At 47.3% G+C, this 13,366-nt stretch overlaps 1 protein-coding gene across 6 annotated transcripts in view; it reads right to left on the bottom strand.

The window, feature by feature from the left end:
• The window catches only part of LOC144944048 (E3 ubiquitin-protein ligase HECW2-like), a 210,773-nt gene that overhangs the window by 71,246 nt on the left and 126,161 nt on the right, over positions 1-13,366 (bottom strand). For all 6 annotated transcript variants that reach the window (XM_078872083.1, XM_078872109.1, XM_078872118.1 and 3 more), the window contains exons 4-8: positions 9,661-9,768; positions 5,908-6,002; positions 5,413-5,488; positions 5,123-5,292; positions 2,789-2,931 (exon numbers count right to left, since the gene is read on the bottom strand). In XM_078872083.1, the coding sequence (XP_078728209.1) occupies positions 2,789-2,931; positions 5,123-5,292; positions 5,413-5,488; positions 5,908-6,002; positions 9,661-9,768 (592 nt within the window). The remainder of the gene's footprint in view (positions 1-2,788; positions 2,932-5,122; positions 5,293-5,412; positions 5,489-5,907; positions 6,003-9,660; positions 9,769-13,366) is intronic.

Raw genomic sequence — 13,366 nt, 5'->3', positions numbered from 1 at the left:
AATGTTGCACAAAAATGTTTCCTACAGGCTGGGGCAGTAGTGCTCAACCAGGGTTCCTGGACCCCTGGGGTATGTGGCAATGTACGTGAGGTGATTTACCTGTCAAATGATATCATACACGAGAGTCATTGCCGAACAATCACGTATGAATGTGCCAATAAAAATGGACGACGATAACTTTTTAATCCAAATGGTAACCTAGAACGACGTAAAAGGCCTGTAGCTTCCAAGAATAATAAAATAATAATAATACTATAAATCGGCGAGTGTGAACAAGTTACGCCGCGCATGCAAAGTGTCCGTCGATTTTTTTTTATTCGCTTGCATTTTACTAGCTAGTTAGGATACCTCACAAAATGGACAAGTTGTTGGAAATTTACGTGAATTATTCATACATTTATTTCTCAGAAGCATGTTGGGTCAGGCAAGGGGGGGGTAAAAACTCGGTTGAAACGAAATTCAACAAGGGGTGTAACAGTAGCCAAAAATAGGTTGAGAACCACTGGGCTGGGGGTCAGACGATGAATGACCCGGATAAACTGTGCCGGCACAAGCGGGACGCGCAGTAAGGATGAGACGGAGACACCGCTGGCGAGACGTCAACGGGAGCGAGCGAATTGTGGGAGCGTCACAAGTCGGAGACGTCGTTCGATGAGGCAGAACAAGACGGTGGAAAGGAGGCCAAAAGGAATTGTTTCAAGAAGTGGTCAAGAATCAAAATCATGACACCTGAATCGTGACAATCCATCAAACTGTACAGAGGTCAATAACAAACATTAAAACGGGGTAAATGAACCTCATGGCGGGACCCTGGGGTCCCATAAGCCCCCGGCTCTCGCATAAACATCATATTATAATGTAAACAAAAACTTTGCTCTTTTTCACTTGAAGGATGGTGGCAAGTGTTGTCTTGTTAAACTATGCCTTTAAAACTAAAAACTACTTACCTGCAGTACCTCTATTTAAATACACTATCGAAAAAAAAATGTACACCCCTCTGTCAATCATCGTGCGTCTCAGTGTGGATTTGTGAACACGCTTTGTAAACAGTACATAAAATAGCACGCCTTTTTCAATGCGCTGTTCATATTGTAACAAGCGTTTGTACCAATGTTACTCTACAGAGTCGTGGGTGGCCGCTCCTCTTATCCGCATCGATACGAGCGGTATGTGGGGACTGTGGCTTAACCTATCTGCACAGATGCATACAGACAAGAGAAGTACTATCGAACAGGAGGAATTAACGGTGCAACGCATCTCATCTGTTAAATATCTGCAGGATTGTCATCGATTGATCCTGGCTGCAGACATTGGTAGGTCACAAATAATAATGAAGATAAGAGAGCAGTTTCACTGTATGATGCATACCGTTAGGACAAATAAAGGACTTAAGTCGTGTAGGCAGTTTGAGCAGCTTTGGATAAGACTTATGATCCTGCCCATACCCGAACATGGAGTGCATTCGCTTGTTCAGCTCTTGTGCGCTGCGCTTGGACGACATGACAACAGAATGATCCGTTCATTCGGGACCCCAGGGTCCCGCCATGAGTTTCAAATATACCTTGTGGAATGCAGCATTGAAACCCCAAACCCCAGCAAACAATTTGGTGTTACTATGCCATATTCCCCAAATAATAATAATCAGTTCAATTTATAAAGCGGCCTAAAACAATTGTTCTCAGGGCGCTCTGCAAGGCAAGGCAGAAATAGTTTAACATCAACCGAGGAAAGAGGAAGTGGGAAAGGCGGTTTGGAAATAACTCAAGAGAGAGAAAGCCATTTTAAACAGACGGGTTTTAGTGGAGTCGTGACCTCGAAAGGCAACGAGTTCCAGAGTTCAGGTGCTGCAGTTGCAAAGACGCCGTCATCACCCCAAGTGTGCAGCCTAGCCATGGGACAGTGAGCAATGCACAATCTGAGGATCTCAATGATCTTGATGGAATATTCGTGGCTGAAAGAGGTCCTGAATGTAGGGAGGAGCAAGTCCATTTAAGGCCTTGAATACCAGCAAGAGAATCCTAAAATCAATATGGATACGGACAGGGGGCCAGTGATGGGTCAGCACAGGTGTGATCCTTAAATGAATCGTTACATACACAAGCATGAGTCCTAACATATAAATGCTTTTCTAGGCTTGCTTAAGAGAAGAGTTAATAAATTTCAATAAGCTCTCTCTATTGTAGCAATGATTTTAAGACACTGAATATTTCTACCTCTCTGGCCTCTCTATGCGCCGTGAAGAATGGCCACTGTCCCAAACGTCACCTGTTATATACTTTCTCTTTTTAAGGCCGCACAATGTCATTGACAACTGCGTTGAGCTTCCTTGATGTTACTTGTGCTTTTGCACCACTGCCAACGCAGCAGTAGCAGCGCCGTCAACAAATAATTGAACAGTGAATAACCGACCACAAATGTCACCACTGCAACTGTGACCGGTCTCCTCGCGATTGAGAGCTTAGAACGAGGGAGGAGACGGCTGTCACTTTGTGGACACGTCGCCCCGTCTCGAGGCGCAAACTCCTGGAGAAAATTTATCTCACTTCAGTTGGCGGTCGACGTTCGAAGCGCACTGCGACCCTCGCAGGAATGGTGGTGCCGCCCCCCCCCTCCCCGTGACACGTGGATCAAACAAATCACTAGAGACGCCGGTGTATGGCAGCAAAAGCAGTTTCTATGAACGCTGTCACAAGAGGTCACACTTTTGGCACAACGGTCCTTTGCTGGCTGTGTGTGACGAATGACCGACGAGCGCTCGGCAGCAGCACGTGCGTTGCGCTGCGAGTACCCGATGGCGTGTCTCTCGAGCAGCCTCTGCACAGGGATGCCCAGTTTGCCGAGGAAGCGGCGGATGATGGGTCGGCTCTTGGCAAACTTGTCCTTCACCTCAATCTCCAGCATGTCGGTGGGGAGAGCCACGAAGCTGTAACCCTGCAGCGGGATGCGGACACGCAGAGAGACACGTGGGGAGGGGGGGGGGGCAGCATTACTCAAGCACCTCTGATTAGCACGGTTGGCTACGTACAGTGCAAAAGAAGTCGAATGTACATACATGCCCTTTACATGAGGAAAAGGTGCAAATATGAGCAAACGCGGATGCCGATTGGCAGCGGATACCGACTTTTTGGAAAGGAAACAAATTCCCACAATCCTCGATGGCAAAATTCTACCAAGGCCCGAACAATACAGGAGAATACATATTCTTGGTTCTTTCGGTAAAGTCACGTATAAGGGAAATAATAAAAATATAAAACAATAAAATTCTCACGACGTTTCGACTGCAACACAACCAGGAATATGAATCCCTGCAGTCACGAAAGCTTTAAATAAAGAAATACAGAAGTACAAACATTACAATTTAGATGGAGAGACTGCCATGTTAGCAGCCACATCTTAAGAGCCATCATTGTGCCAGCATCAGAATTGTAGAGCATTGTCAAAACCACGATAACCACCTCTTTCATGCAAAGACTAAGATCTCTCAGTTGGTCCTACACAGGCTGGAGAGACCGAATCGTATCGTGAACACAAAGGGTGGTAGGGTACATTCGAGGGGTGGCATGGTCAGCACCACGGTCGACAGCCTTCGTCTCGTCAGCGCTGATATTCACACAACAGCGATAACTCGGTTCACTCTGAGGCCACCCCACAGATACCCGGGCCAAGTTCATGTTCCAATTGCTACTGGTTTTATGCGTGAGCAGGAGTCTAACCCAGGTAGCCAGGGTCGTATCCACAGCTCCCTTTCGTATACGTACAATCACGCACACTGATTGTATATGGCTAACCAGCAGAATGCCTGTCTGAGCGATATGAAACTTAACGTATGGAACTTTAATGTGATTTTTGGGTTCGGATTTAACAAAGCGCACCACGAGTGGTAAAGCGGATGTTGCAGACTAAGGTCACAATGCAATTTACTCACGACTAAGTTGCGAGAAAATAATTACTCTACGTAACGAAAACACGAAAGCCAGCATCAAAAAACATATCTAACAAGTGTCACGGGAGTCTCATCTGGTAATAAAATACTAGTGATTGAATTTCATATTCTTTATATTTAAGAAATGTTTGAAAATTAGCAAATGAAAAATACATAAATAAACCAAGCAACAATGAAGCGATCGGAATATTTCTTTAAACTCATATGCAGCTATAATTTATATTTACCCCGTATCGCCAGGGCCCTCCGGCCTGGAATGGGAGAGGCCCACACGTTCACAGAATGCACAACGCAGCCATACGCAGGCGCGCCACATGGGATAGACAAACGCATGAGAGCGGATGACGACTTAGAGGTATAAGTACTCTGAGCGTATATACACAGCAGCGCATGCATATGGAAACATAATAATCATAATAAATCCTCGCCAGTGAAGTTTTAGCGAGCAGCAAACACCTACAGCTAGCTGCAGGAAGTGCTTTGACGTAACAGAGTTGTGGTGTCTGGGGTCAAGTCAGAAGTCAGCACGAGAGGACCCAAGATCACAGAACCTCCTTTTCATACAGACACAATAACCCCAAATAAGATGTGGCATACAAACACAAACCGTACATGTGCACAAGTGACAAGACACTGTCTTCATTCTGGCAGACAGAGTCTATACTTTGGCTCCCATCAATTCTGCAGACCAAGATTTGCCATGAAGCCTCGGTAATCCAGGCACAGCCGGGTCATGATGCCAACCGCGGAGAGCCAGTGCCCAGTCAGGACCACTCAAATCACATCTGAGCGTCATGAGTCTTGTCACTCGATCACAGCTTTAACAGTCAATCGGGCATGACACACACGTCTGTGTAGTAGCGTCTTGGCAGGATTTGGTGGGCTGCTGTGCAGGGTGTGGTGGTGTGGTAAGTCGGCCATCATTGCGGTGGTGTAGTGGCTCACTGTGCAGCAGTGTGGAGTTGTGGTGGGCTGGCCAGCATTGCGGTGGTACTGTGGTGGCGTGTTCGAACACTGCTAACATTTCCCGGCAATAGAACCTCACGTGAGCGCGGGCAAGTGGGGGGCTCTGCCGTGTGGGGGTTCCGCGCAATGTTGGCACACGGCGTCGCGGTGGCGTGTGGGCACAGGAAGGAGGGCGGGGGGGGCGGGGATGATGGGGGGGGGGGAGTGCGGTACCTCGCCCTGCCACGCGGGGTTGGTGGTGTTGGTGACGATGCCGGAGCGGCGCTCCTGGCCGTGGTGTGGCAGTGTGGGGAAGGTGCTGCGCTTGCCGGGGTGGATCGAGATCTTGAGGTATGGGTCCGGGTTAAAGAACATCCCTTTCTTGAGCGCCGTCGCACGCAGCTCTGTCGCAAGTGGTCAGCGCGCACGCAATCGGGCCGTGTGAGTAAAGACTATTCAAGTGCTTAAATGTGTTGGGCAATTCATCGCCGGCATTCAGCACCGTGCCACCCAGAGGATCCTACCGGAGAGGGAGAAGCTGATGAGCCGACGCGTGTGCTGGCCTGGCTCATCGTCCTCGCTCGTCCCATCCAGGCTGGCCTGCTCGGCACCACCGCACACACACCAAAGACAAAGATCACCCCCGTATGGCCTAAACAGGTCAGCACACATACCGCATACATGCCGCACACGCACACACACACACAACACACAAGCCGCACGTGTCCACCACCAGCTCAGCACACGGCTCACACGCACGTGCACGTATAGCCAGAGAGGCCTTGGTCTCAGAGGTCAAGCGTCGTCACTAACGTGACATTCTATTCCCAGATGGGCAGTCATTTGTCGACTTGCCTTGCGGTTAAGTTCGCATGCCGTGTTGGGGGGCTCAGGAAAGGGCCCGCACCTCCGATTAGTACGGTTGGCTACGTACGGTGCGTAAGAAGTTCAACGTAAGTACGTACATACAAGGGCGTGGTGCAAGCGGTAGAGGGGGCGCACCGGGCCGCGCCGCTCACCGTAGGGTTGGGATTGCGGACGGTGATGCACGGGGTGACCGCGCGCAGCGCCCCGCTCACTCCGTGGTAATACTTGAAGCAGATCTTGGTCTCCGCTGTGTATGAAAAACGAACGAACGAACGAGAGAGAGAGAGAGACCCGCGTCGTCAGTGTCTCGCGTCCCGAGGCGGCAGGGGGAACGCGGCGTGGTCGGCGCGCAAACGCGGCCCGCGCGGAACGAGGCAACCGGGTGCCATTCGGATTGACGGCCTTATGAATCCTATTCGCATTCGAATTACCACCTTCCGTTCGAAAGGCGACGTGTATCGTCGTCGCCATAGTTTATCGTTTACTCCTCGTCTAACGTGCACTTCACGCGGAGCTGCCGGAACGAAGGGGTATTTGACAAAATAACATGGGAATCGACATCAGAAGGTGATAATTGTTATTAACACCTGGATACGAACAAACACGCACGGAGGGCCTCCGTCCATAAGGAACAGTACAAGCCAAAGGCATGGTAAACAAGATAACACCCTCTACAGCGGGGGATGCGGGAGGGAGGCAGTCACCCCACCATTGGAGACCGAAAAATTGGTATTTTATTGATGTTCACCAGAGAAAGTACGTTTAATGTGTATATTTTTTTAAATAGATATGAATGTAGGCCCCAATACAAAATAAAGCATGAAACCTCAGGGACGCCGCCCTTGGAAATGTTATAGATCTGCCTCAGATCCTCTACAGCCACGAAGCCCCTTTTTAAGGAGGCCCTGCAACTTGTAAGAAGGCGTTTCTGCATAACAGCTCTCGGCACAATCATTCGAGTAAAGCAGTAGTGAAAGACTGCACTGATGTTCCCCTGACAATGTTTGAACTTGTTTCACATTATTTGGCACAGTGTTTGGCCAATTCGATGTTGAGGAAAGTTGGCAGTTGTGGAGAGAAACCAGAAAAGCCATTAAAAAAACTCACGCACATGAGCGGAAACACTCAAAGGTGTGCACAGACATGTTCACGAACCCACTTGCTGTACTGCACTATCCTGGCCCCACCTCATCACAGGCCATTTGGTTTGGGAGTTTTGCAAGTCTGCATCAAACCCCTTTGCCTCTCAAGAGCTGCGGTGCATGCTGAGATGTCTCTCTCGAACTCATCTTCCACTCCTCCTTCATTGTGTTTCATAAGCTGCACAGATTGTATTCAAACAAGAGGCTTTCGAGATGCATAAACTCGTGGGCATCAGTGAATATTTTCCTTTCCCCACTGGAGCGCAAGGAGGGGGAGCTTTGTACAGATTCCGCTGGTCAAGGCTGCCTCCCCCACCCCAAACAAGGAATGCCGCAGTGTGACGCTGACAACAGGCTTTGCTTCAGACGGAGATAACGCAGTGGGGGTGAAGCAGAGGGATGGGTCACTGTTAATTAGAACCACACTCGTAGCCTGCAAACCCACAATAACTGGTTTACGATTGATTTTTAGCCTCGGCCACGTAATGATGTGAGCAAATCTGTGTCAATTATTGATTCGTAATATTGGGTGCTAAAGCCCACGTGTTAAGTCCACATTTACTGGGTCTGTGTCACGGCCTACTGTCAAAGGTTGGATCAAAAATACACAACATTTGGCACAAACGCTGTGCAGAGGTCACACATCATTAAGTGATGAATGGCAGTTATCGTAAACACACACCATGCAATGTTCACCCTCACCCATGTATCAAAAGTAAAATTTTAATGTGCAATTTTATTGACGGACTGTGTATTTTCTTGGTGTAGTCTGGGACTGTTCTTGCTGTAGTTTTGCTGCCTTGACCAAGCGTAGGAATTGGTGTACTTATGCAATTTGAAATTATATACTTAATCTTTTTTACGCATTTATTTTTATTGATTTGTTTGTTGTTGTAACTTTCTGAACCACCCCGACAACTCTGAAAAAGAGCTGCATAGCTCATCGGATATCTCTAGGATTAATAAAGATTCTGATAATAAAGATTCTGGTTCTGATTAAACATGTAACAAAGCATACCTGTCAACCCATACAGTTTACCCGTATTCTTGTACAGGGAAATTGAGTTTTCAGGTCCATACGGCGTACAGCCGCTTAAATACGGGCAAAAAAAATCTACATGAGTTGGTGCATCCACATATCAAGCAAGCAGCAGCTTCAGCGTGCAAGATCACAGACTAGTAGCATCATTGACACCAATTATCAAAATAAATACATAAAACAGTTTTTGTCCAGTAACATAATTTGTTACTGCCTATTTGTTTGTGTTTTCCCCTTGTGATGGGACTTTGTAGGTTGAACGTTGAGATTTATAAGGGCAATGGGTGACCAATAAGGTCTGAATTGGTCAGTAATAAGGTAGGCAATGATTAGGGTATGGTAATGTTAATATTTGTACATTACAGAATGATGTTTCACTGATAAAGCCACTTTAAGAAAAACTCTAAAGAGAGGCCCGTGTTTTATTTTTAATGTGCATATGGGCTCAGAGCAGAATGAGATATCAGAAGGAGATGGTCAGCAGCGGGTCCCTACAATGGACGACGATGACCACGGAGAAGCTAGTTCTGGATGAGAACATTTTAAGGTTCTCAGAAGTAAATTTAAGGTCCTATTTCTCACAGGAAAAGTTGATATTAAACGAATAAATCAACATAAAAACGAATTCGGCATGAGAGTATCAACACCTACACAGCATTGTATGTCACGCGTTATCTATGCGAACAATACATATATTGCTAAATACATATTTATCTTCACCTCCATTCGCCTCACCATCATTGACCTGACCACCACTGATCTCCTTAACACGGCTTCGTCATCCCTCTTTGTTGGGGTCTCCTGCCCTCATGCCTCCTCAACACCACCGTCGCTGCCACTTCTTCCCTCGGCCTACCCCTTACTCAATGTTTCAGCCTCTGCACCCCATTAGGCCTTGCCTGCCTGCTCCACGCACTCCACTGCATCGGCCCCATCAGGCTCATCGGCACAGCGCCCGTCCCATGCGCTGCTGGCCTCATGAGTATTGCAGGATGCGCTGGGACCCTCACTGGGACTACACTGGGACCCTCATTGGGACAAATTCCTTCATGGTCTTGCCCCACAATATCATGCCAGGCTTGTATGTTTCTACGTGCCTTCTCGCCCTCTACGTTCACAATCTTGGCTGTCTCTCTCTCTCTTCCTCCTTCTCCTTGCGCTCAATCCACGCTGTCACTCTTTTTCTCTCTTCTCGCCCCCCTTCACTGGAACATATGGCTATCACTCATTCACCATTTATTCAATCCATTCATTAATATTTACTGTCATAAATTTAGCTTTCACTGAATTCACGCATCCCAGATTCGCCTATTGCTTTCTCTCATTTATTTTATTCACAATTTCATCTCCACAAGTACATTTCATATAAATAATTCTGTGTAAAGCACTTTAGATAAGGCGCAAAACCAAAGGGACCCTCACTCGGACTATGCTGGGATCCTCGTTGGGACTGCGCTGGGAATCGTTGAACCTGGGAATCGTTGACCCTGGGCCGCGCCGTGGCATCCTCTTCCCACAGTTTCTTCTCTCTCCCTTGTGACCCTGACCTCAACCACCCCCCCCCCACTGCCATCTTCCCCCTGAATGTTGCCCCTCACTTATGAAGAGCATCTTGATATGCCCAGAGCATTTTGATGCCAAAGAAATTCAAATGCATAACCGCAACGATGTGGGGGCTGCCCCATGCAAGGCGGAACAGCAGCCGTGGCGGTTGGGGCACTCACACTCGGTGAAGTACGGGCGTGGCTCGATGCGCCACACGATCTGGCCCTTCTGGGTGCCATTCACTCCGCGGTTCTTCGAGTCCCAGAAGTTGCCCGGAGACGTCTCGTCTGCAGTCACACAAACACAAAAAGACAAAGATGCCCTGTAAAGCCTCAACAGCCTGTAGGGGCAAGTGTTGTTAGCGAGTACCTATGAAGGCCGGAACGGCACACGAAGGGGTGGGTGGCCAGCACCACGCCTAACTGCCTTTGTCTCCCCAGTGGCGATGTTTACACACCGCACCAGGTACTCATTGGAGGCCGATATGACCTAGGGGAGGCCCAGGACCGGTTCAGATAATCGTCACTGGTGCTGGCCGTGAGCGGGAATCGAACCCGGATCGCCAGGTTCATAGCGCAGCGTGCTAACCGCTCCCCATTATATAGAGACACACACAGAGACAAGCCAAAACAGGTGGGCACAAGTGCACGCAGAGCTGACATCCTGAAAACAAATTGGCACGACTTTAAACAAAACACACAATGTACTTGGTATTGGCCAAACATCACAAATATTTTTTTAAATGTACCTGCAAATTATTAAAGTGCGATTACATTCCAGCAGGGACCTGCCCTGAAACACTACAGTCTTGAGACTCAGTGAGGCTTTCCTTAATTGGTGGCCAAATGTCCCCAATACGGGACGTTACGTGAACAAGAGTCCTCAGACTCCCGTGAGAGGGTGCTGGGCGAAGTGCATGGACGATCTGGAAGAGTTCAGTTGGCAACCAACAGGCTACGATAACCAATACACTTCGATGTACAGCAGAAGCCCTCTTCACGACGGTAATTGATTCCACATGTTAAAGGTTTAATTATTTCCGAGAGCATCGGAAGTTCCCCTTTTTCAACCAAAAAACACGCTTTGTAATATTTAAACAATGGATATTAGTACATAAAGATACTAACAACATTATAAACACATAATATTAAAATAAACATGGTTAATCAATGCATTAATTAATATTTACTGTACCTACAACACACTGGGCTCTATGGAGGCCCGTCGTTAAGTGATTAGTCGTTAACAGAGATGGTCGTTAAGAGGGGTTCTACTCTACACTACCATAACACTACACTAGTATACACTACACTATACACTACACTACTATATACTACACTATACATTACACATTGGACTCAATGGAGACCCATCGTTAAGTGATGAGTCGTTAACAGGGATGGTTAAGAGGGGTTCTACTCTACACTACTATACACTACATTGCACTATTATACTATATACTACACTATACAGTACACTACACATTGTGCTCTATGGAGGCCAGTCGTTAAGTGATGAGTCGTTAACAGGGATGGTTAAGAGGGGTTCTACTCTACACGACTATACATTACACTATACACTACATTACACTACTATACACTACACTATACACTACACATTGTGCTCTATGGAGGCCAGTCGTTAAGCGACGAGTCGTTAACACGGGTGGTCGTTGAGAGGGGTTCTACTCTAATTGTTTACCTCGTACTTTTGCACATGGGTTTCCTTTGAAACCAATAGACTTGAACCAGCGCAAGTTCAAATCCTGCTACTGAGAATCAGAATCCGGATTTAAAGTGGAGGAATCCGATGAAGCTCTATTTTTCACGGATGTCCAGTAGGGGCACGGAGTCAGAAGGTTACAACCTGGTAAAGTGCAACTCGGTCCATCAGCAGCACAGCGTCAGTAAACGGAGGTTTGGTTGTTGCATGAACGTGTTCCCATGCCGTAGGTTTGTGGAAATGATGACAAGTGGGTCAGGGTTGCTCAGTAACGTGAGTCCCATCCATTGCTCAAAACAGGTCGGGACATAACTTTGACCTTTTCACTTTCCTTCGGAAAATGAAATGGCCCCGGTTTCTGGGGAGAATGCTGTGAAGGCAATAAGCTGGCGATAAATACGTCAATGTCAAGGGTCCTTTCCAAACGTGATTTTCACAATCAATATGAAGTCATTTAAGGCTGCGAATGCGAGGACAATGAAAATAACTCGAGTGTCGTTGGAAGAGCGGAGGTTTGGAGATTTAAAATAAACACATTTCCGGTTAACGACCACGACTGACGTTGGTGTTTATAACAACAGCTACAACAACAACAAAAGCCAATAAAAATGGTTTCTGCAAAAATCCTCCGGGATGTTTTCTGAATGGACTGTGAACAACGCACTCACTGTGGACTTCCCAGCACATTCCCGCTGTGCCCTATAAAGCTCTCTGGATATGGGGAAAGAGCAATGATTTAGAACACACACAGCAGTGCCTGTACCCTGCAGCCAGCCCGTCCTGTGTTGTATAACCCTGCAATCTGAATGGCAAAAGTTCTGGATAAAACAGCAACAAAAACTAAAAACACTGTACAGATACATGATAACATCATCACAAGACAATCGTCACGGAGCAATCACAAAGATCAAACTGGCTCAGGACTTGCTCCGAACTCGGTACCTGTCACGAGCCCGTGCCGCGAACCCGTAGAGTATGTACGCAGGAGGTTTGTAACGATTCGCGGCCGGCCCCGCGGTTTGATCAATCGCCCACAAGCCGGGGATCGTAATTCAATTCAAGCATCGATTCCTTAATGCATCGCTCTGTCTCGTCTGCGCAGCCGTTCTCTTTGTGCGTTTCTCATTCGTTGCATTCATTATTCCAAAGGAAAACTGTGCACGTGTTAGCATCAGTGTAGATGAAAATTATCCGTTCTTACACACACACACACACGATTTGACGCAAGCACGGCGAGCATAAGAATATATTTTGTTCCATGAACAGAATAATCATCTCATGCTTCATACAGAGTGCAACTGATGTTACCCCGTATTATTATTCCGCTTGCTCACCCAGAAAAGCCTCACTGAACCTCAAAACTCTATTTTCAGGAGGGTCCTGCCAAGACTTTGCTGTAGGTGGCGATGTTGCTACTGTGTGTGGTCCCAGATCCCAATGGAGTAATTTGCCGGTAATGCTGTGGCATTGTGACGTTTGGCTGAAACGAGTTATACAGTGTAAGTATATATTTTAGCTATGGGAGGAAACCATGGGAATCTCATGCAGACCAGGGGGAGAACATACAAACACCACATAGAAAGGCACCTGAGTTGGGATTCAATCCCAGAGCTTCTTGTTGCGAGGTACGGGTGTTACCCCTGCAAAACGCTGCGCCCACAATGTCGTTAACAAATGCCTTTGGCTCCAGTATGAGCACAAGAAGCACAGTGTGTTGTTATTCTATAATCACACAACCCCCATTACATCTGTTCCGCAACGTCGCCTAAGGGACAACTGAATGATCTGCGTGTGTTTGCGTTGGGTGGATTGGTTGGGCACCCTTGCTCTAAGTAGTTAACGGCATTTTTATGACAAAGCTGCCCTGCGATAAACAGGACCGTATTGCGGTGTTGTATGTGTCATCATGAATAAGGCATTTTATTCAGGAATACCACTGCATCATCTGGCACATACTTCAACCCTTGAGCAGGAATTTTCTGAAGACAACGACTACGTTACATGACAGTCTTGTTATTTTTGCATTTTCAGAATCCGCAATTTACTTACGTCTGCACGTACCGAGTTGAAGAGCGGTGGGCACTGCGTCTCACACACCACGCGATCACAAAAACCTGGTGACCCGAGTGAAATGCCCGCCTACGGCGAACAACACCGGTGTGC

This window comes from Lampetra fluviatilis, chromosome 2 (genome assembly GCF_964198595.1).
Source record: "Lampetra fluviatilis chromosome 2, kcLamFluv1.1, whole genome shotgun sequence".
Lineage (NCBI taxonomy): Eukaryota > Metazoa > Chordata > Hyperoartia > Petromyzontiformes > Petromyzontidae > Lampetra > Lampetra fluviatilis.
Note: the sequence above shows the minus strand (reverse complement) of the source record. Positions and strands in the feature narration are given on the sequence as shown.